Below are 21,621 nucleotides of genomic sequence, written 5' to 3' on the forward strand. Positions count from 1 at the left end.
CATGCCTATGGTGCATCTCACAGGTCCTTGCAACAGGGGACAAAGTCTTACCAATTGGCAGCCCCACTCTGAGACTCAAGATAAGGCAGAGTCAGACTCGTGCTGGTAGCAGAGACAAAGGAGAGCTCTGAGGCTGGGCCTAGGTTCACAGGCAGGAACAGCAAAGTGGTACCTTAATGGACATGCTGGAGGACTCAGTGCCACATTCAATGATCAACAGGAAGCTCCCATCCTGATCATTCTTCTGTGGCTTCAACTTGAACACAGGCATCTCTCCCGAAGAGGCAGCACAGATCTTGAGTCTCTCCAGTCGCACATAGGGAATCTTGGGCTCACTGTTGATGGGTCTGCAGTAAGACAACACCTCTGGGTCTTGGTAGAAGCTTCTGTGGCCCCAAACCTCTGAGTCAAGCTCAACCATGACCCCACAACTGAATTGCAGCCCAAGATCTCAGTCCAACCCACTATAGACTCATGTTCTGTCCTTCCACCAGTTCTGCTGGGCTTTCAGGCCTTGCTCCAAGAAGGGAATCCTTGCAGAGGGTGGGACTCAAACAGAGCATGTGCCTTGTGGTACAGGAGCCTGGATATCCTCCCACAACCAGTTCAGATACCTAACCACATAGACTCTACTTGAAGTTCTGGGGTTGAAGAAGACAGTTGCAGGAAAACTTGCTCCTCACTAAGTCATCAAGGATGCTTACTTCCTGTGCCAACCTCTCAGGTCATGAAGTTGGGGTTAGTAGAGGGAGGGTGGGCCAAGAATCTGTTACCTGATACGCTGGTTCTCCTTTGTATTATCTCTAGGGCTCCATGTTCAATTTGTCATACTCTAAGGCAAAAGACAAATAAATACTATGACACATTATAACAACACTATCCATTCATATCTACTGTTGTTGTTCACACCTTCCACTCATATCTACTGCTCACACCCTGTCTACACACCTGTCACACCATTGTTACCCACATTGTAATCATTCACAGTGATGACAATCCTGCATGGCCCTTTTTACCTGAGAGGAGAAAAAGGCCACCCTCTGTTAAAAAGATAAACACAGATAACCACACAGAATCTCACATAAGTGCTGGGTCAGACACAGAGAAGCCAGATTCTCACTTTTGAAATAAGCTCAGAAATCACCTATTCCCCATACATCCATGTTACCTGCTCTCAGAAGTCATTCCATTCAGCCTCTGCCTTTTTAGCCAAGTACTGGAATTCTAACACTGCCTGAGAAACACTGCCAGCTCATACTCTATAGGTAGAGGCTCCCAGCAAGGCCTGCCCTGAGTAGTGCAGTCTGCATGGATGGGCAGGATGCAGCAGTGGGGTGAAAGGAGGAAACTAGCAGATTGCCCATTCAGCGTCAGGCACTGTCCGAGGTACTTTTCAAGGGCAAACAAGGCCCCAAAATTTCAGCAGCCTAAAATGCAGGATTAATTAGTATTAATTAATCTTTATTAATTAGTCTTTGTCCCGGTCCCTTATTTAGGTTTTCTAAATTCCTGCTATGAGTGAGACCATCCGGTTTTTTCTTTTTCTTTCTGACTTATTTTGCTGAGCATGATTCCTTCTAGCTCCATCCATGTTTGCAAACTGCATGTGTTTATCTTTTTTTGAGCAATAAAGTATTTTTAATTAAGATGTCACATTGTTTTTTAGACATGTGCTCTTGTTTACTGAAAAGACTATGGTATGTTGTAAACCTAAATTTTATATGCACTGGGAACCAAAATTTGTATGAATTGCTTTAATGCAATATTAGCTTTGCTGCAGTGGTCTGGAACACAACCTCATTATCTCAGTAAGAGGCCTGTCAGCTGGCCTCCATCTCACCTGCAAGTGCTGAGTCCCTTGCTCCATTTTGTGGACAGTATGAAAGGCAAGCTGCTTACTGGAGTCTCACCTTTGGGTTCCGGTACTGCTGTAGAGCCATGGATGTGTTGACTGCTGGGACCAGTGTAGGTTTTTCACAGAGAGGTTAATTGGCTCTTCTAGTTCTGAGGGAATAGCTAAGTCCTGGAAGCATTCAGTCCAGTTGTAGGAACTTGTCCCAAAGAGTCACTGAAGTGGGTGGAATCCTCACTTTCCATCTTTTAAAAGTGAAAGGCAAACAAGAATAAAAGAAATCAGGCATGTTTGCCACTAGAGGTTAGAGAGCTTAGATAAGCTAAGACCAGGATAACTTTAGAGGCCATCCTTCTGCCTAGTGATGAGCAGAGGAAGTGTAATGCATTTGCCTGGGACTTACCTTACACAGAGTATTCCCCAGAGAGGGGTCAGCACCATCCCTGGGGCATAGACTCCCTGAAGCTCTGCCAGACCCAGGACTGCTGCTGGATCCAGTTTCCGGCTGTGTATCAGAAGTTGGAGGCAAGCTCTGCAGAGGACAGAGTGCCAGACTTGGCACAGTCTGGGTGGGACCAGACATTAGGTTGGGTCCAGCCTGAGAGTGATCACTTGCCAGGCTTGTGATGGACTGCGCAGAATCACTCAGTAGGTTGGGCATGGACTGGGGTATACTACGCACAAGGCTAGGTATGGTCTGCAGGTGACTGGCTGTCAGGCTAGGCAAGGCCTGGTTTTGACCACTTGTCAAGCTGGACACAGCTGGGGGAGGCCCACTCAGCAGGCTTGGTACCACCTGTGGGGGGCTAGGTGTCAGGCTGCTCACGCTCTGGATCTGTGGTTCCAGTGTTCTTGCCAGCCTGGTAGATGACAGCTCCATCTCCAGTGTGTTGGAAAAGCCCATGATGCTCACCGAAGTAGAGTGCTGTGGGAACAAAGACAAGAGCAGAGTCAGGCTGCAACTGGGAACAGTGGGAGGGGAAGGAGAGATGCTGCCCATAAGACTCCTATGCTAGATTTCACTCTGGCCTCAAAATCTAGTAGCCTCAGGGAACTCTGGCAGCACAGGAGGTATGATTTCCATTCCCCATACAAGGAGGTCAGTAGCCTATGACAGAGACACAGGCTAAGGACACTGGGGTGTGTGTGTGTGTAGAGAGAGAGCAAGAGACACAACCTACCACCCAACCTGAGATGTGCATGTATGTGCACTAGCATGTACGCACACACACACACACACCCACACACACACACACAGAGTCATATCTCTCACTCTCACTCCCAGTCCCTTATTTAAGGATCAGACTGTGGGACTGCCCTCCAACTTCACATTTCCGTCTGATTAAATCACTAGCAGCTTCTTTTCCCTTAAGGGGATCCTATGGATAACTGCCGTTGCTGATATATTTAAAATGGGAGAAAGTGTGGAAGGCTCAAACTCTTGACATTTCTTCAGTTCCTAAAACGGGACAAGCTCTCACTCCAATTCTTACCCCTTCAGAGAGACTGCTTGTTCTGCATGGAATATTCTCCTACTTCTGTACCTATTCCTCTTATCCTTCTGAATTCAGTTCACTTGTGAATTTTTGCTCTAGGCTAGACCAGGCACCCCATTATGCCCCCATAACTCCTTGCACTTTATTCTCACAGCACAATCTTTGATACTGTAAGATTAACATCTATTTCCACTACTAAATTATAAGCGCCATTAGAGTTATGATTTTGCCTGTTTTGTTTACATTGTATTCCTAGACCCATGAGTCTGGCTGAATAAATGAATTAATGAGCTATTTTTTAAAATTTAAAACAGTAATGTGTTACTGTTCATTTTACAAATCTTAAGCCAAATGAATAGCAGTTTAGTTCTACTAACAGCTGAGTTTGAGTCTCTTTCAAAAATGAGTATCAAATAGCTAAAATTTACTGAGATTTTACAAATTTACAAATTTGTAAATCAACCTGCTAAGTGTTTTAGTATGCACTTCCTCATTTAATCCTCATAACAAACATTAAAGGGTTGCAATGGTTAAAAGGAATCTATGTAAACATTTGTGGTTACATGGCTGCTGCTGTTGCTATAATTGTTATTATTGTTGTTATGACCCTAGAAAGACATCTGAAGTTATTTTATGTTACTGAAAAGATACTTTGTGGATTTCCATTTCCTTTTATTTGTGCTCCCATATGGAAATTAGTTGAATTTGTATGTTGACTTTGTTTATCCAGAGTCCTTGTTAGTCATGTTGGCATTTTCTGTGCACACAGATCATGTCATCTATGAATAGTAAGTTTTATTCCTTACTTTCCTTATATTTTTCTTATCTTACTCCATCAGCTAAGACCTCCAGTATGAGATTGAATAGGAGTAGTGATAGCCATCCTAGTCCCATTCCTAAACTCATGGGGATCCTGCCAATATTTCACCACTAAATATGATAGGATATCACTAATATGGTATTTGATGAAGAACTGTTGTAGACTTAGAATTCAGAGCTCTGGCAGGAAAGCCATACTCATAATTCTGGCCTGTCTGCCTCTGTCTTTCTCTGCTCACCCCTTCCCCTAGCTTGCCTATACTCTGTTCTTCAACCTCTGTATCCTTCCATGCCTGCTTTCTCTCTCTAAATCTCTCCTCTACTTAGTATTTTCATTTTTTCTTGCCCAATCTTTTTATTATTTAACTACTTTATTAAAGCTTATATTTTCTATTCTTAATCCTAAATTTTAGAAGCAGATGGACTAAATATCCTTTTTTCTCCCCACAGAAAAGTTAACATTTGTATTGTTCCTTGTTAGTTCAATGGTTGTCAATGAAAAGGCTTCAGTTTGCTTTCTAGCCTAAGTCCCAAGATAAAAAAGGTTGAAGTGGGCCTCCCCTGGTGGGGCAGGCGGTTGAGCGCAGTGCTGTGACGCTGTCCGCAGCCTCTGCAGTGCTGGTTCGATCCCGGCTGGCCGGTGAGGGTCCCACATGGCATGGCAGACCTCTCCTGTCTCTCCCACTGCTCCCCTCGGCAGTGCATTTCGTCAGTCTGCCAGTTCTGTTCCCTGCTCTGTCTCTGGTGAATCCTCTCACCCTCCCATGCATCTGGCCTGTACCCCGGTTCTTGTATAAATAAAAATAAATAAATAAATAAAAAGTCATAAAAAAAAAAAAGAAAGGTTGAAGAGAAGAGAGAATGGAAGGAAATGCTCAAACCAGATTGGGTAAACTAGGCATGTTATCCAGCTTAAGGCAAGAAAACACAGGTAACCTCAAACATACCCTGGTCTGCAACCTCTGTGTCCCCTTGTTATGCTGGTTATGTACTATATGGTAGCCTTCTAGTATTTTGTATTTCCTTATGTATGGATAAGAATATCCAAAGATTATCGTATTCCTTTTTGTAATAATATATGATCACCTAATTCTGGATTCTTTCACCTTTTCTCCATTTGACATTCAGAGCTAATGCAATTCTGGTATTCATCTCTATTGATGACATAGATGGATCCCAATGAACTCCCTGTGCTAAGTATTAAGAGTTCCAAAATCCATCTGGCACTGGTCCAATGGTTAGGTGCTATACATTACAAGATAGGCCCAAGATTAAAGTCCCACAGACAAAACTTTCCAGGTTTGGTGTAGAGCTCACACTTGTAGGACATCAACTCCCCTGCCCTGATTACTTACTAATATCATGAAATGTGAGTTAATATAATGACAGAGGAAAGGAGGGCATGCAGACTGAGCAATGCAAGAGATATATAAGTTCTGCCATAGTATATGTTGCCCTGGGCCTCCTAGGCCTGCTCCTATAACACCCAAGAGACAGTCCAAGGTCAGTAACATGCCTTAGGATACTATAGACTAAACTGATTTCTTTCATGCCTTTATCTTCAGCCAACCTCAAGAAGACCAAAGCTATTAGAAGTGGGATGAAGCTCTGGTAGTAGCCAAAACTATTAGAAGTGGGATGAAGCTCTGGTAGTGCAAACTTCATGGGGGAGATCTGAGAAGGGACTCAGAGAAAGTGCTATGAGGAAGCCAGCCCAAGCTGATTTCTACAGGCTATATAAACACAATGGCATTTCTGGAATTTATGTGTGCTGGGTGTTAGTTATTTATGATACTTCATATTCATTTCTAGAGTGAAGAACTATAAAATGTCAAAAATAAGTACTTATTTCATGTACATGAAGAAAGAGGGAATGGAAAACCTCCATTCTACTCTTTGGCCACCGCCACAAGGTGAGTAGGAGCAAGAAGGCCAATTTTCAGGGCCAGGAAGGCAGGCTAACTTTCTTGGGCCAGGAAAGAAGTAAAGGACTTCTCAAGTGATATCTAGGGTTGCAAAAGGTTTGGATATGTGGTCACATCTTGACATAGGATGCCTCACATACTGGAGGAGCTCATCCATTGGTAGAGGTGATGCCACCAACCTGCTCTAGCATTCAGGATTGTTCTGAGGCCAAATGAGAAAAGGTGAGAGTTTATGGCCATCTATAAAGTCTGAATGCAGCAATCACTCACACTTCCACACTCTACACTGTCAGCTATAGAATGGACATCATGACTTTATCTTCACATACAAAATCTTCAGGTTTCATGAGGGAAAAGATGTATATTTTGAGGTGTGCAAGTGGAAAACTATTTTCTATTTCAGGGTACATAAGAAGTCAAAATGCCAAAAACATTCACTCTAATAATCAGTTGAAGTCATCCTTCGGTTATAAGGAGAGACTGCCCTGAGTCCCTCATTAGCCTCGCCTAACTTGCCCATCATTCAAACTTACCTTCTTTCAAACTGTGTTTTCCTTTTCCTGTCCCTTTCCTCTTTTTTGCTTCTTGCTTCTTTATTTTAGTCTCCTAATTTGTTTGCCACTTATCTGAATTATCTTAGCTAGAACCTATAAACTCTACTTATCTGAATCTGCCTCAACAACTTGTCTGACCTGTTGCCTCCCCAATTGTCTATAAAACCTCTTCTACTAGTCACCTATGCAATCTTTCTCAAATCCAACCTGTCTCCTGCTTGACCTGTGTTCTGTTTCCTGCTGCCCTCTCTCTCCCCAGCCTCACTGGCTAGATCTTTTTCCAGAGTTCAATGTGCTTACATTATTATTCTAATGATTGCCATGTGGTGTTATCCAAACTTAAAGAAAACATTGTTCATTTTAACAGGAAGGGAAATTGAGACACAGAGTGATTATCCAGATTTCCCAAACTCATCTAGACCCAAGACTAGGAATCTGAGCCCAGAATTTGCTGGATGCTCTTGATTTTGTGCCAATAGCTAGAAAACTAGTGTCCTAGTAAGATGTGATTGAGAAGTCAATAAACAGACACTTAGTGCACATGCCCTGAGTTTAATATAAATTTCAGGTTCTTACATAAGCATAATGTTGCTGGGGATAAAGTAGCACAGATATTCCACAGAAATTAATTTTCAAGATATCTGAAACATACCTCTTTCAATAACAAAGTGTAATTGCCTTAAAAGTATAATTTGAATGGGAGTACTCTAAAACACTTTACACACTACCCTATCTTATTAACAGAGTATGTGGAGCCATTTCTTAGACATGAAGAAATGAATTGCTGGAGTGGGTTGTTATCCAGTGATGTTTTAGAAAACTTCTCAGAATGCAGAGCTTACTTGCCCTTTCACTGAACAACCTCACACGGTGGCACTTTTCCAGATGTTTCTTGCCTTCTTCCTTCTTGTTTGTAGCTGCGAGTACAGGAATTGCAACTCCCTGCTTCTAATCTTCTTTCCCAGGTTCCATAATGCAGAAAAATTAAAAATTTCCAAAGAAATATAAACTTGTTAGATCAAGAACTCTGACTAGATACCTGTGTGTGGACTTATGGTTTCATATAGAGTATAATGTGTGAGGTTTGTGACATCTGTTTTTGTTGTTGCTCTGATGTTCTACCTACTCGCTTCTGATTTCAGGGTTTGTTTGTTTTTTTTCCCAGTAGTTAAAATTGGAAAGACTGACCATCAAGTAAATTTGCAGGATGATAAAGGAACAATGACTTGCAAAAACAGTAAAGTCATGTGAAGGAAGCAGATAAGGAAACAAGGATAAATATAACAGACTTGTGAATTAAATCTTGGAATATTTGAGTGCTTCAACTTCAGATTAGGTAGACTGGCTTAATAGTAGTAGATCTTGAAACAATTGAACCAGATCGTTGAGGAAGGAACTAAATTTACTAGCAAGTGATTTCACAAGTTGATTTTTAATAGTGAAGTTATTACTCTTATTAAGAAATGAGTGCTTCTTCAACTCAGTGAAAAACTTTTAGAAATTAATGCTACTCCTGTAGATACAATGATGCTGATATATGCTAACTCACCAGAGTCAAATGGGGAAATACTATTGATGGTAAAGAGAGGACTGATGAATGTTCCATAGCTTGATGATCCAGAGAAGATAGAAAAAACAAAAGGCAGATCCCCAGAGTCTAAGGTAGAAGGAAAGAAGTGGATTCCTATAAGTCTAAAATGAAAGTCAAATATGTGGAACCCTCAAGACTCAGGACTTAAAGACTTGGGAGATTTAGGCCAAGGGCATTTTGGCCAGACCAGAGTAAGCAGTTAAGCCTAGGAGCAAGGACCCATTTTCTCTTGGACCAGGAGACCTGAACAAAGATCTTGGTGCTGGTATGTTAATGAAATCAAGCTAAAACTAAGGAGACAGGCTTTCTAAAGGGTGTGAATTCAAGAAGTCAGAACTGGGAGTGTTTGACTTGATTCCTGAGAAGGAATTCCTGGCTCTCTGTACCGTTCTGCATGTGCTGACCAAGATACAGACTGTGCCCTAAGAAAGTGTCACCAGGCCCTGGATCCATTCCAAGCAAAAGCTACTGTCAGGCCAGGCTATGAGGAAGAGATTGCTTCCATGTTAGAATCCATGTGCTGATCCATAGCAGTGGATTTGGAGACTATGAAAGCGAGATGCCTAGTGTTTCCTCATTTATGCCAAGGTGTAGAGTTGAAGCAAGTCACTTCCTATCTCTGGAATTTAGTTTCTTCCTCCACAGGTTAATATAAATCTGTGTTGTAAGAATCAACCTAAGAGCTCTGGCATCAAAATGTCTTGATAATGGCATAAATGATATTCATCTGAGTCATTTCCCTTTATTCTTCTGTTTTGCTCTTAATAATCTGGACCACAGGAATGCCCACTGTGCATTAGGTTATACTGAAACACATTCCAGTTCTTCTCAAGCCATGAGCAGCCTACTGGTGGCCTCAAAGACTTCTATTGAAGATCTGGGGCCACATTACAAGTGGAAGACAGGTGCATTTTTTCAGGTTAATTGAGAATCAGATAAGGGTCTCTGTGATGCCTATAGCCTTGATTCCATGAGAGCTTTGAGGGAAGGAGTGCATCTGGTTTTCAGCAGTTGTCTAGTTCAGAGGTATAAAACAAAGCCATCAAACTGTCTTCCAGTTTCACTTAGGATTTAAAGGGGCTCTCTGTTATAGAGGTGTAGCCACCGTCTTTCTTCAGAGTGACTGAATCCAGATTAGGAAGCTTAAGCAATAGCTAGAGCCAGGCAAATGTCAAAATTCATACAAAAACATCCTGCTGGATGCAGGGAAGGTGGTGGGATGAATTGCTCCAGAGATTCAGAGCTCATGCCACAATAAAACCCATTCTAGAGGTTTACATCTATTTTCAGCACAATCTGTTTTAATCATCTCTGCATTTAGTATCAACTCCCAGGTCCTGTGCACAGCTGCTCTGCTGTGACAAAAGTCCTCTTTGTGGCTATATAAAGTCTGTGAGCAGCTCAGAGCATGAATAAGTCCCTGTGGAACACAGAGAGGTGCCTGGTGCCACAGGTTCCTTGGTCTGTAGACTTCAGGTAGACTTCTGACCTTCCTGGCACTCAAAGGACAGTATAGGCTGAGAAGGGGGTTGGAGGCTAAGACACCTTTACCAGATGAAGGTAACCAAGATCAAGCTAGGCTAAGTTCTAAGACCTCTCCCCAGCAAGACCTCAGCTCACTTCAAAGATTTAAACACAGGAAATCCAGCAGGTAAGAGGCCAAATAGAGTCCTGCATCTCCCATTGCAGTGCACAAAGTGGCAATTTAACCTAGTCATTGAATACAGGGTTGAGTTAGGAGCCTGTGCTCCGGTTCTAACATTGCCAGTAGTCGGCTGTATAACTCACTCAGGTGGGTCACTTAACCTTTCTGTGTCTCAGTTTCCACATCTTTCAAAGGGGAATAAGAAAGTAGCTTCCTCAAAGTATTGCTAGGATAAACAAAGAGATAAAATAGAATAATCCATGTAAAAAACAATGGGAAAAAAGCAGAAAATGCTATACAAAGTATTATCATTCAATGACAAGATGCTCAAAATGTTGTCTGGTATCCTTTGGCCATACACCCTGCCCAATCACAGCTTCAAGACAACAAATTCTATCAAAAAGAAAGTACTTTTTGATAGTACTCTTATTTCAGTATCTTTGTGTATAACTAGTATCTCTTCAGTCAAGTAGATGCAGTTTCCTTTGGGCCACAATGGCAACCTTGGGACTCCTTTTTCTGGGAGTCCAAGTCATGAAGAAACCTATAAAACATCTGAAAAATATCAAGGCAGCACCAGCCAAACCCCTGCATAAACCAGGTTAGTAAGAGCCAGGGACAGCTCAAAATGTGCAGTTATAGTTGCCAGGACTTTTACTAGTCCCACTGCTCACCTACAGCCACACAGGAAGACAGCATCCCCTTGCTGCTCAGAGAGCCTTGTGGGCCCCCACAGACAGACTCCACATATTTACAAGCAGCTTGCCTACTTTCCTCTGCTCTGTGTAAGGAAGCAGAGCTGAGACTCGAAACATACTGCAGGATTTTCTGCACAGTTTCTGCTCCCACTTGGGCACTGGCAATTCCAGAGCTTCCTTCTGAACAACCAACATATAGAGCTAGCTGCCCTCTGGTCATCTAATGTAGCTTTCACAGGAGAATATTAACAGTTCAAAACCTAACTTTTTCCTCCCCTACAAATAAGCTCTTCTTCCCATGCTCTCATGAATGACAAGACAGTGAGCCTGTGTCAAGCTCCTTACTTCCCACCCCATTATCTGAGTCCAAAAGCTACATTATTTGATCATCGAAGTTCTTGCTTCTTCTTTATTCCCACTATTAATTCCATTCATCTGTTCCTATTATTCCTTTGTATTATTTTCGTCTCCCTTACTGTAGTTAAAGTCACCTTTCTAAAATCTAACTCAAACCATGTCCCTTCTAACAAGAATTCCTTCATTTACTCCTCATAACTACCAAGACTCAATCCTAACTCCACAGCATAATTTAAAAGGCCGTCCAGCCTCTCTGGTTTCAATAACTCTTACTCCCCTGTACATCTTAAGTACAAAATCAAATTATCTAATACTTTCTCAGTGTCCCAGGCTTTCCTCTCACTTCTGGATCTTCCTCCTTGCCATTTCCTCTGACTATTCATAATAGCCTCTTCCCCAACTAGCCTAACTGCTCCTCCTTCAAAATTCAGCTGAAAATCCTGTCCTCTAGGAAGTTTTCTTCCAGGTAAGGTGCATCTAACTACCCCCAATGACCATCATGTGGCACTTTATTATACTTTATTGTTATTGTTTGTTTAAATGACTACCTCTCCCACTAGACTATAGCTGCAATGTGAGAATACCTTATTCACCAATGTGGGTCTGGCACCTGGCAGAATTTGGCACATACTAGGAAATTAATATATATATTTTGAACATTGATGGCTGCATGGCTGGATGGCTAGGTGGATGGGTGGTTGGATGGATGGATGGATGGATGGATGGATGGATGGATGGATGGATGACTAGTTCAACTATAAGATGTTAAACCCCTAAGCTCCACAAAAGGCCTCTTCACAGCACCTCTGGCCTCTAGACCAAACCATTTTCATCAGAGTAGGACAGACTGGGCACAGACAAAAAGCCACTAATATCAAAGGCCTGCCCAGACTTCAGGAGTCACCAGAAATTTCCAAGGTAACATTAATTTTTTGACATCCATTATTCTTCTAAACTCTCAATTATAGATGAGAAAGACTGATCCAAGACATATACGGCAAAGGTGCTGTGGAGGGAAATGTGGTCAGGGGAAGGAACACAGAACAATTAAAGAAGCAGTGTTTTTAGGGCCAGAGGCATGCTTCAGGCTAGGAGGATACAGAATACCCAGAAGGATTTAGAGTACAGGGGTGAGTGGATGCACCAAGAAGACTGAGGCCACCAGGCCAGAAAAGGCAATACACAAAGTAGAACAAGGCTGAGGGACACAGGGAGGGCTGGCACAGTACTGAGGTTCCCGTTAGGAGGATGACAGGGGTGGGGCAGTTGATGAGTTGTGGGTCTCTAGGTTATTGCCAGAGTAAGTCCACACTTTCAGCAAGCAGGTAAATGGGTGGACAGGAAGGCCTCCAATAGTTTCTCTTCAAAAGATCCCTAGATGCTCAGCTACCTCTGCAGGACATCCCTGTGACCACTCACCCAACAAATTCCACTGATGCAAATTCTAAGGTCAACTAACTTTGGGTGGGAGGGGGGGGCACATAAATTATTTCCCCCATTTTCATAGCATAGAAGAAAAAGTTCAGGCTTAGACTTTGACAGACTTCATTTCAAATAAACCTCAGTCCATCTATCTACTAGTCACAGAGGCCTGGAGGTCAATTTCCTTAGCTATGAAGTAGGGATGACCACCTCACAGATGTGTTGAGAGGGTTAAAGTAGATAATGCTTGTAAAGTACCATGCACAGGATCAGGCACAGAGTAAGTGCTCAATAAACGGACTTTTCTCTCCCTCTCTCCTTCTACCAAAATGAAGGCCAGTTAGTTACATTTTAAGTGAGTATGTGGGAGTGGAAGTGGGAGTGGAGGACGCCTATATTGCTGACTCATTAGGACAGAAGGCACGAATCAGGGCTATGTAACATCCAGGGATGGAACAGGGACACTCCTCCCCCCGCCCAGTCATCCTCATCCAGGTCCCTGGGGTCTTGGCTGGAAGCGGGTCCTGTGTGGTCAGGGAAAGCAGGTTCCGTTAATACCTTTCTCACCACATTTGGAGAGGAGTGCTGGATGGTGCTGTCCAGTGGGGGGACACTGTGAGGGGTTTCTTCCCCAGAGGCCTGAGGTAAGGTAGCAGCGGTATTCTTATCAAGAGGGAGAGCTGGCTTTGGGCCTTCAGGTGCTGGAGGTTCATCTGTAACCTGGAGAAAAAAATAAGAATTTGGGTGGAGTTCACCGCAGAGAGTAGCAGCAGCAGTAGTAAGAGCTAATGCCCCCCTGTACTGCCCATTATCACCACCCTCACATGGGGAACTGCTTAAAAAGTTTTCAGTAAGAAAGGTAAATCTTATGTTAAACTCTTCCTACAAATACATGTTAATATGACAGTGTTAGAACAGAAACCAAACTGAGAATTCTGAGTTGTGTCATTTTCAGTTTAGCAACATAACAGTTTTCACTTACATGCAGTGTGTGATCTCCATGAACCCTAGACCCTCTCTGTCAACATGGGGATTATTCCATAGCCCTCAAAGGAACTGAGTCTCAAAGGAAGACATCTGAAGAATCATCTGATCAGTGCTAAAGCATTAATGTGAGGCCTTCCATTTTGTAATGAAGTAAAAGTCCATACAGCAGTTTTGAAAATAAAAATGTGATTACAGATTTAAAGGAGACACCACTGTGGGAAGGGGAAGGGGCTAGAACAAGCAGCTCTGATTAAAAAAGAAAAATAAGAATTAAGAACGAAAGTGTGGAATGAAACAAAGGCCCTAGAGGTACAAAGCGCACCTCTTCTATTGGTTTTTCACTGAGAAAAGAGGAGCAGCATTTATTATTCCCCAGGGATGGAACAAGACCTCTTCTGTGGCATTAGAGTCAGCAGATCTGATCCAAGACTTGACTCTACCGTTCCATGATTTATGATCTCTAGGCAAACTGCTTGCCCTCTCTGACCCTTCACCTATAAAATATGGGTGGTGATGCCTACCTAACAATTCTGTACATAGAGGAAGTGATACAATGTATATAAAACATTCCTAGTTTAGTAGGTTTCAAATAAATTTTAAGCCTGCATCTGTATGGTATTATAAACCTCCTGATCACTAGCATTTAGTGCTCCCCTTCTTAAATTTCCCCCACCACACACATGCCCCTGCCTGGGATTCTTTTTTTTTTTTAAAGATTTATTTATTTATGCATACAAGAGCTGGGGTACAGACCAGAGGTGCAGGGGTGAGAGGATTCACCAGAGACAGAGCAGGGAACAGAACAGGCAGACTGACTGAAATACACTGCTGAGGGGAGCAGCGGGTGAGTCAGGAGAGGTCTGCTTCGCCATGTGGGTTGCTCCCTGGCTGGGCAGGGATGGAACTCATGCTGTAGAGGCTGCGGATTGCTTCATAGTGCGGTGCTTAACCTCTTGCACCACCAGGGAGGTTGCCTGGGATTCTTAAGTTCATCAGGGGAAGGAGAGAGGTTACAAAGATAAAAGACAGACCCCCTTCTGACTTGGCATCTGTAGGAGCACAGCACAGCTCAGAAGGTTCCATTCATGCATAAGGGCCGTTGTCACCCAGGAGGAAAGGACTAAGCCAGGACACTGGAGATGATTAAGCTCAGATCTATGTTGAGAGCAGGTACTATGTTTTCTAAAGCTTTCCTGAGATGATTAGTGGCACACAGGGAATTCTTGAAATATAAGGGCTGAGCTCAAGGTCACCCTGCGGTAAAGAGACTTTCCTGTGCCTCCCTGTGACTGGGGAGGTTTGTTTCCTGAGCAACCCTAGGACAGGATGCATGCCCCAAGCCACCCTGAGGCTCACCTGCACGGTGTCCTCCTGGCTCTGGGACTGGACAGGTGCTGGCTGCCTTACAATGTAGTTGATCTGCCCCACGATGGTTTGCTGAAGATGCTGAGGAGATTTGGTCTGACTCAGTTGTAGGCTGGGCTGTTGAGCCTGGAGGAGAAGCTCTAGGTCCTTCTGCATTTCCTCCAGTTCAAACTTGTGGTGCATTATGTCCACATTCTGGGAACAGGCAGGCCCGGGAGGGCTCTCATGCTGACCAGAAGCCAGATGTTGGGATGGAGGTAGAGGTGGTGGTGGCTGCTGCTGGGGTGGAGGGGGTGGAGGTGGTGGAGGTGGCAGCTGCTGCTGTGGGTGCTGCTGAAAGTGGCCGAGTTTCAGCTTCTGGTGGTGGCCAAACTGGACTTGGATTGAGGGTGTCTGTAAGGTGGGCTGGGCATGGGTTCCTTGTTGAACATCCTGTGGGGGGACGATGCATACCGGCTGGGAAGTCAGTGGCTGCCCCAGCCTTTGGGATGTGCTCTCCGGCTCCACAGGGGGCTGGGTTTCCAGCCACGGCTGCAGCAGCTTTGGTGGATGAGGATTGCAGGCCAGCTCTTTCTCCCTAGGCAGCAGGGCAGAGCATTGCAGTGGCCCCAGCTGTTGGGGCACAATCTCAGAGGGCTGCCTAAAGCTGTGGGCTGGGTGCATGCCTGGCGTGGGGACCTGGCCTTTGAGGGAGGGTGAGACTGGGGAACAGTGGGAGCAACACACAGAAGAGGAACACAGTGCTGAAGGCTGGAACTTATGTGAGGGGTGGGTAAGAGTCTCCTGCTGAGCCACTGGGGACTGGTGGCTTTGATAAAAGGATGACGGTCCCTGTAAGCTTCCATAAGCAGGTGTATCTGCCCGGGACTGTTGTCCACCTTCAGTAGTTATGCAGCCTGGAAATTCAGAATAGAGAGTGTTTCCACAGGGAATCTACAGTTGTGCCCCACCTTCCTATCTCTTGTTGCTGGGACCATTATTCAACAAATCTGTCCCAGGCACAGTGATTAAGAAATTCAACTCATGATCTACAAGGTTCAGTCTAGAATGGTGCTAGAAATGATCTGTATGCACCTGTTTGGGGAGCCTGAGCATCTGAGAAATCAACCAGTTTTTCCCAGATCTCTTGATCCATTAGAGAAATCATGGACTCCCTCCAAGAGTACCCACTCTTTCAACAGAATAGTTCAAAAGAGACTTGGACCCAAAAAATCAACATTGGGGAGGAGGAGGGAGTGTGCTGGAAAGCAGCAAAGGAGGGACAGTCATCAGGGGCAAATGAGCAAGTCTCCAAACAAAGATCTGGGGAACTGTGTGTTGGGCAAGTAGGACGGAAGAGAGTGGGTAATACCAGGACAGCGCTAGGCAACAGCACCACCCTAGAAGGCCTCTGGACCCTCCTGCATGATCACCACCCTCAGTGCATGATCACTGTTGCTAGGTTAACAGCTCCTGCAGCTCATTGTTTTTGATGAAGCTTCCTTAGGGAAAGAGTGAGCTGCTTAAAGGGGATAGGTATGTTTTATTTACCTTTGGTCCCTTAAGAGCACAGTGCGGGGACTGACCCAGAAAGGTACCCACCCAAGGCCTGCTAAATTAAGTCAAAGGTGAGAGAAAAGGAAAAAAAGCCTAGATGTCATCCACTACTCTTTCAAATTCAAAAAACTTCCATTGAGATGAAGTGAAAGGCAGCAGCTGGCCATTAATTTAACAAACCTATCATTAGATTGTCAACACAGGCACAACTTCAAGTCACCTACATTCTGTGTAAAGACTGAATGCCAGCAAATTATCTCAACAGGGAAGAAAAATGCACAAGGTCATGAATTATCTGCTTACATCTCACCTTCAAAGGTGTGTGTGTGTGTAGGGTAAATGAGATGGTCAGGTTTGTTTAACGCCACTGGCCTTTGTGGCTATAACCTGTGGCCCTAAATGCAGGAGGCACTTGGGAGAGTAGGCACAGGGCACGGGTGCTTCATTGTGAACACCTGGAGTATGGTGTGCACATGCATGAGTAAGCACACCTGGGCATGGAGCCTGAGGCAATAAGGGTGGCATCATTCAGAAACAGGGATGGCTATGGTGGAACAGCTACAAGAGGAAGAGACCAAGAGAGAACACCAGAGAGAGCCCAAAGAGAAAAGTATACAGATTTGCTGAGAGCTGGGAGGCCTACCAGCCTCTCAGCGCCCTGGCCTCTCTGCCTTGCCAATCTGTGGGTTTGCCCCACAACAATTGGCGTAGAAAGAGCATTAAACCCTGAAAAAGGCACTGAGGGCTCAGGGATTCTCTTTATCCATCTGCCCGAATTGATAGAGAATTTGCCCAGTGCCTTGCTGGCACAACAGTGTGTCACATTCTCCTCCCTCCTCTCTCTCCCTACCTATTGCTGAGATACCTGTTTGTGTCCCTGGTGCCCACACAGGTATATCCTTGCATGATCTCAGACATAGCACCCTGGAGAACAGGGCTGCTATCTTGTCTCTTCTCCAGCAGTCCTTGTATTGCCACTGCTATTTAAGCTTGTCCACTTTCCTCTCCCTGATCTTTCTCTCTCTCTCTCTCACACACACACACACACACACACACAGAGTTTGCTGAATGACTTGATGATCACTGGCAGTCTCAGGGAGTGCATTCTCTTTGGCATATGCTGACCTAACCATTAATTAAGGCAGATGCTCTGTATTTGTTCTTTGCAACTAGGTAAAAGCCCACAGGGTAGGTAGGCCCTGACTCACCAAGAGAAGCCAGCTGCTTGGTCCAGAAGTTAGGCTCCCACGTGAACCTGATACTCCAAGGGGAGCCAGGATCTGTATTACAATTTGTCTCCAGCAATCGCTGCATCTGAAACACAATCTGACAAGACCAGAGATCACTTGGGGGAGGGGCAAACCTTGCACCCGAATGACAATGCTCTCTCCCTCACTCTTTGGACAGGTTGGAGGGGTCACAGCCATGGCTCTTCAGGCTCTGATCTTCCCTCATATTCTCATTTCCTTGTGCCTTTCTATCTGCATTTCCCCTTAATGATTGTCCCACTGCAGATCCCCCTTCCTTTTATTGAGGTTTTAGAACCCTTTTCTCTTGCAGGTGTCAAATGATTTGTAATTGTCCCTTAGGATATTATTTGACTGGCAACCCACTCAAGAGTACTCCATTCATTCTACCATGGCTTTGATTTATGAGCCTAATGGGGCAGGCATTCTCTGAGCTTCTCATTGATGACTTCCACCCACATGTAAAAACTCTTCCATCATAACCAACTGTCTTCTCCTTCTCTCATTCCTTTCATCTATTTCCTATCACCAATTTTCCCATTTACCTAGCTAGGACTTCGGCAAGTTTCCAATTTACTCTGCCATCATTTAGTTTACTAATGTCCCAAACAACACATTGGTCTCTTACTTCCTTGATCTCTGTCAGGTCAATCACCTCCACCTCTTTTCTCAGTTCAGTCACCACATGCAGACCCTTTTAATCATCTGGAACTGTTCTACCTATGAGACTTTAAACTACAATGACCTACCCCCTGATCAGAACTAGCTCTTGCTCTTTCTGAGTGGGTTCTGTGCTGAACTGTCCAAATCCTGCTCCATCAGTCCATTGGGTTGTCCCAGTTCCCATCATTTTTAGTAACAATATCACTAGTTCCTAATTCCCTTTCCATCACTGTAGGGTAAGGAAAAATGCCAGGCTTTTCTGCCCTCCCGCCATCAGGATAAATGATGGATCCTTGCGGTCCTGAATGCATGCCTGATGGTGGGCACCTGGAATAGGGTGTGGGCATAGGTAGATGGGATTCACCTGGGCTAAGACTGCTTTTAAGGGCGGCGTCACAGGGACGCCAGCAGCAGCAGAAGCACAAGAGAGAAGCAAAGAAGCAGAAGCAGAGAACGCCAGTGAGCCCAGATAGAATGAAGACTTGCTGGGGGCTGGGAGGCCTGCCAGCCTCCCAGCCCCCCAACACCCCTGCCTGCCATGTACCTGGTAATCACAATAAAAGCCTGCAAAACCACTGAGGACTCTGACTCCTCCTTTACCCGGACTGCAAGGGATCAGAAAACCTGCACTGTGTCCATTCCTGACCCTTACAATCACCAATGCCAGACCTTAGGTCAATCCAGCCCAGGACAGTTGTCCTCCCAAAGTCACATTATCTGGGGTCACTTCAGTGATCATTAAATTCAGTGGCACCCCCAGTCCTTTCTTGTCACTTCTTTTGACTTTCCTCTTTCACTATTCAATGACTATGAATAAAAGCTTCACTTCTCCCCTCAGTGCCACTTACCCAAAGTCTAACCCTCTTACTATCAGCTCCTACTTCACATAGGCCAAAAAGAGACCATAAAGGGCAAACTCTCAGAAATTTGCATCCCTCCTACCTCTGAACTTAACTACATTATAATAATAACTTCCCTCTTCTCCCATCTCAGAGAAAGGGAGTGCCTCTTACATTTAAGATGAACTGGTTTACTCTAGATCTCACTCTTCCTGACTTCTCAGTATTCTCACTCCTCCACCCATTTCTTCCATCTCCAACCTCTTCTCTCAAATAAGCATGTGCTAGTGTTTTCCAAATTTTTAAAAATCAGTGTCACTCCAGCTCTGTCTCCTTCTCAAATTAACTTATTTCTCTTCATGTCTGTCTCTATTCCCTCACCTCCCAGCCTCGGTGTCCCCATTCTAACTTTCGAACTGTAGGGTAAAGAAAATATCAGGCTTTTCTGCCCTTCCGCCATCAGGATAGATGATGGATCCTTGTCCTGAATGCATGCCTGATGGTGGGCACCTGGAATAGGGTGTGGGCATAGGTAGATGGGATTCAGCTGAGCTAAGACTGTGCTTTTAAGGGCGGCGTCACGGGGGGACGCCAGCAGCACCAGCACCAGCAGCAGCCGCAGCCGAAGCCGAGAAGCAGCAGAACGAACGCTAGAGAGCCCAGATAGAGTGAGGACTTGCTGGGGGCTGGGAGGCTGGCAGGCCTGCCAGCCTCCCAGCCCCCCAGCCAGCACCCCTGCCTGCCATATGCCTGGTGAACCCCAAATAAAAAACCTGCAAAACTACTGAGGACTCTGACTCCTCCTTTACCCGATCTGCATGGGATCAGAAAACCTGCCTTGTGCCCTATCCTGCCCCTTACAATTGGCGTATGTCGGCAAGATCCATGCAGACGGGTATTGGAGCCCTCCGAAGACCTGGAGGGACTAAGGAGAACAGACTTTGCCTGTGACGACGCTGGAGGCACCATGGCGGTATAGAAGATGGATACGTCCACGAGCTACAGGATGAGACCTGGCGTGAAGGAGACGCCCGAAAGGACCAGCCAACGACACCGGAAAGGACCAGCCAACGACACCGGATAGGACCAGCCAACGACACCGGAAAGGACCAGCCAATGACCCCTGAGGCAGCAGGCCATTGCTGAAGCAGGGAGAGGCCAATGGACTGATAGACTGATGAACTGATGATTTTGGACTGACAATCCCGCCAGAAGTCGGAGGACCTTGCAGGTTGATATGTTTTGGGACCCTGGGGATGGAACAGTTTTGTTTGTAAACCCCAGGAGATGGGAATCTAGGGGTGGCCAGTGGGCCTAGATGGCCAAAAGCAGCCTGTGTATGCCCAGCAGCCAGGTGGAGGAGAAAAGCCAACTAAGAAAGCAAAAGCTGGTACTGATGATAAGTTGAGAAGCCCTGAGCTGCTGTTAAGCAGCCTGGGTATGCTGAAGCCCTGTGAGAATCGTAAAATCACCTGTGGGTGATGCCCTGCTCATTCTTGAGCGAGGGTGAGGAGCTGAGGAACCTGTCCTTGGGGGACGGGTGGGGAATGTGGCTTGGGGTGGAGCCCAAGCCGAATGCAGAGTTTGGATCCCCGACCCATGTGATTGTGCAGTGGGTTGGCTTGAGAGCAGGGGTCTGCGAGTCGCATGGGTGGCCATGAAGGCCGAGTGTTGGAGCGACTGCAGACAGAAACCCTGAGGGTTGGCGATTACCCCCAACAGAATAAAATTGCCAATCCCAGAGCTAGTGCATCCTGGGGGTGGATGCTGTGTGTGCCTTGTAGCCGAGACTACAGCCAGAGAAGGCCAGGAAGCCTGACGGCTCCTGGTGTGTTATAGCAGATGCCGTGTGTGATTTCCCCTCCCTCGTATGAGCAGTGCCTTCGGCAGCAGATTTGGTGGCTCATCTGCTGGTACCAATAATTGTCTTTTGCGCTAGGTTGGGGCCCTGCCTGGACTTATTTGTGTTCTGTTGTATTTTGTTATATTGTATTTTATATTTGATGTATTTGCTTTTGTGGGCCATGGCTGCATTGTTTGTTTGCTTAGAAAATTGTGTATATATGTATAGACTGTATGGCAGAAAACCCTGAGGGGGTGGACTGTAGGGTAAAGAAAATATCAGGCTTTTCTGCCCTTCCGCCATCAGGATAGATGATGGATCCTTGTCCTGAATGCATGCCTGATGGTGGGCACCTGGAATAGGGTGTGGGCATAGGTAGATGGGATTCAGCTGAGCTAAGACTGTGCTTTTAAGGGCGGCGTCACGGGGGGACGCCAGCAGCACCAGCACCAGCAGCAGCCGCAGCCGAAGCCGAGAAGCAGCAGAACGAACGCTAGAGAGCCCAGATAGAGTGAGGACTTGCTGGGGGCTGGGAGGCTGGCAGGCCTGCCAGCCTCCCAGCCCCCCAGCCAGCACCCCTGCCTGCCATATGCCTGGTGAACCCCAAATAAAAAACCTGCAAAACTACTGAGGACTCTGACTCCTCCTTTACCCGATCTGCATGGGATCAGAAAACCTGCCTTGTGCCCTATCCTGCCCCTTACACGAACCTTCTACTTTACTGGAATTTCTTTCAAAATATCACCAGTGATGTCCTGCTTCCCAGATCTTAAGACCTCCCT

The 21,621-nt window shown here is 45.4% G+C and overlaps 1 protein-coding gene across 1 annotated transcript in view; it reads right to left on the reverse strand.

The window, feature by feature from the left end:
* Window positions 1-172: 172 nt before the first annotated feature.
* LOC119253871 (tripartite motif-containing protein 66-like) overlaps window positions 173-21,621 on the reverse strand; it is a gene marked incomplete at its 3' end in the record, with an annotated part of 32,318 nt that continues 10,869 nt past the window's right edge. Inside the window, 9 exon segments of the mRNA XM_037521124.1 lie at window positions 173-347; window positions 774-803; window positions 1,900-1,975; window positions 1,978-2,028; window positions 2,031-2,097; window positions 2,256-2,777; window positions 12,918-13,079; window positions 14,703-15,607; window positions 17,456-17,573. Coding sequence (XP_037377021.1) covers window positions 173-347; window positions 774-803; window positions 1,900-1,975; window positions 1,978-2,028; window positions 2,031-2,097; window positions 2,256-2,777; window positions 12,918-13,079; window positions 14,703-15,607; window positions 17,456-17,573 — 2,106 coding nt within the window.

The sequence above is a fragment of the Talpa occidentalis genome, unplaced genomic scaffold (assembly GCF_014898055.3).
Source record: "Talpa occidentalis isolate TD23 unplaced genomic scaffold, MPIMG_talOcc4v2.1 talOcc4.217, whole genome shotgun sequence".
Lineage (NCBI taxonomy): Eukaryota > Metazoa > Chordata > Mammalia > Eulipotyphla > Talpidae > Talpa > Talpa occidentalis.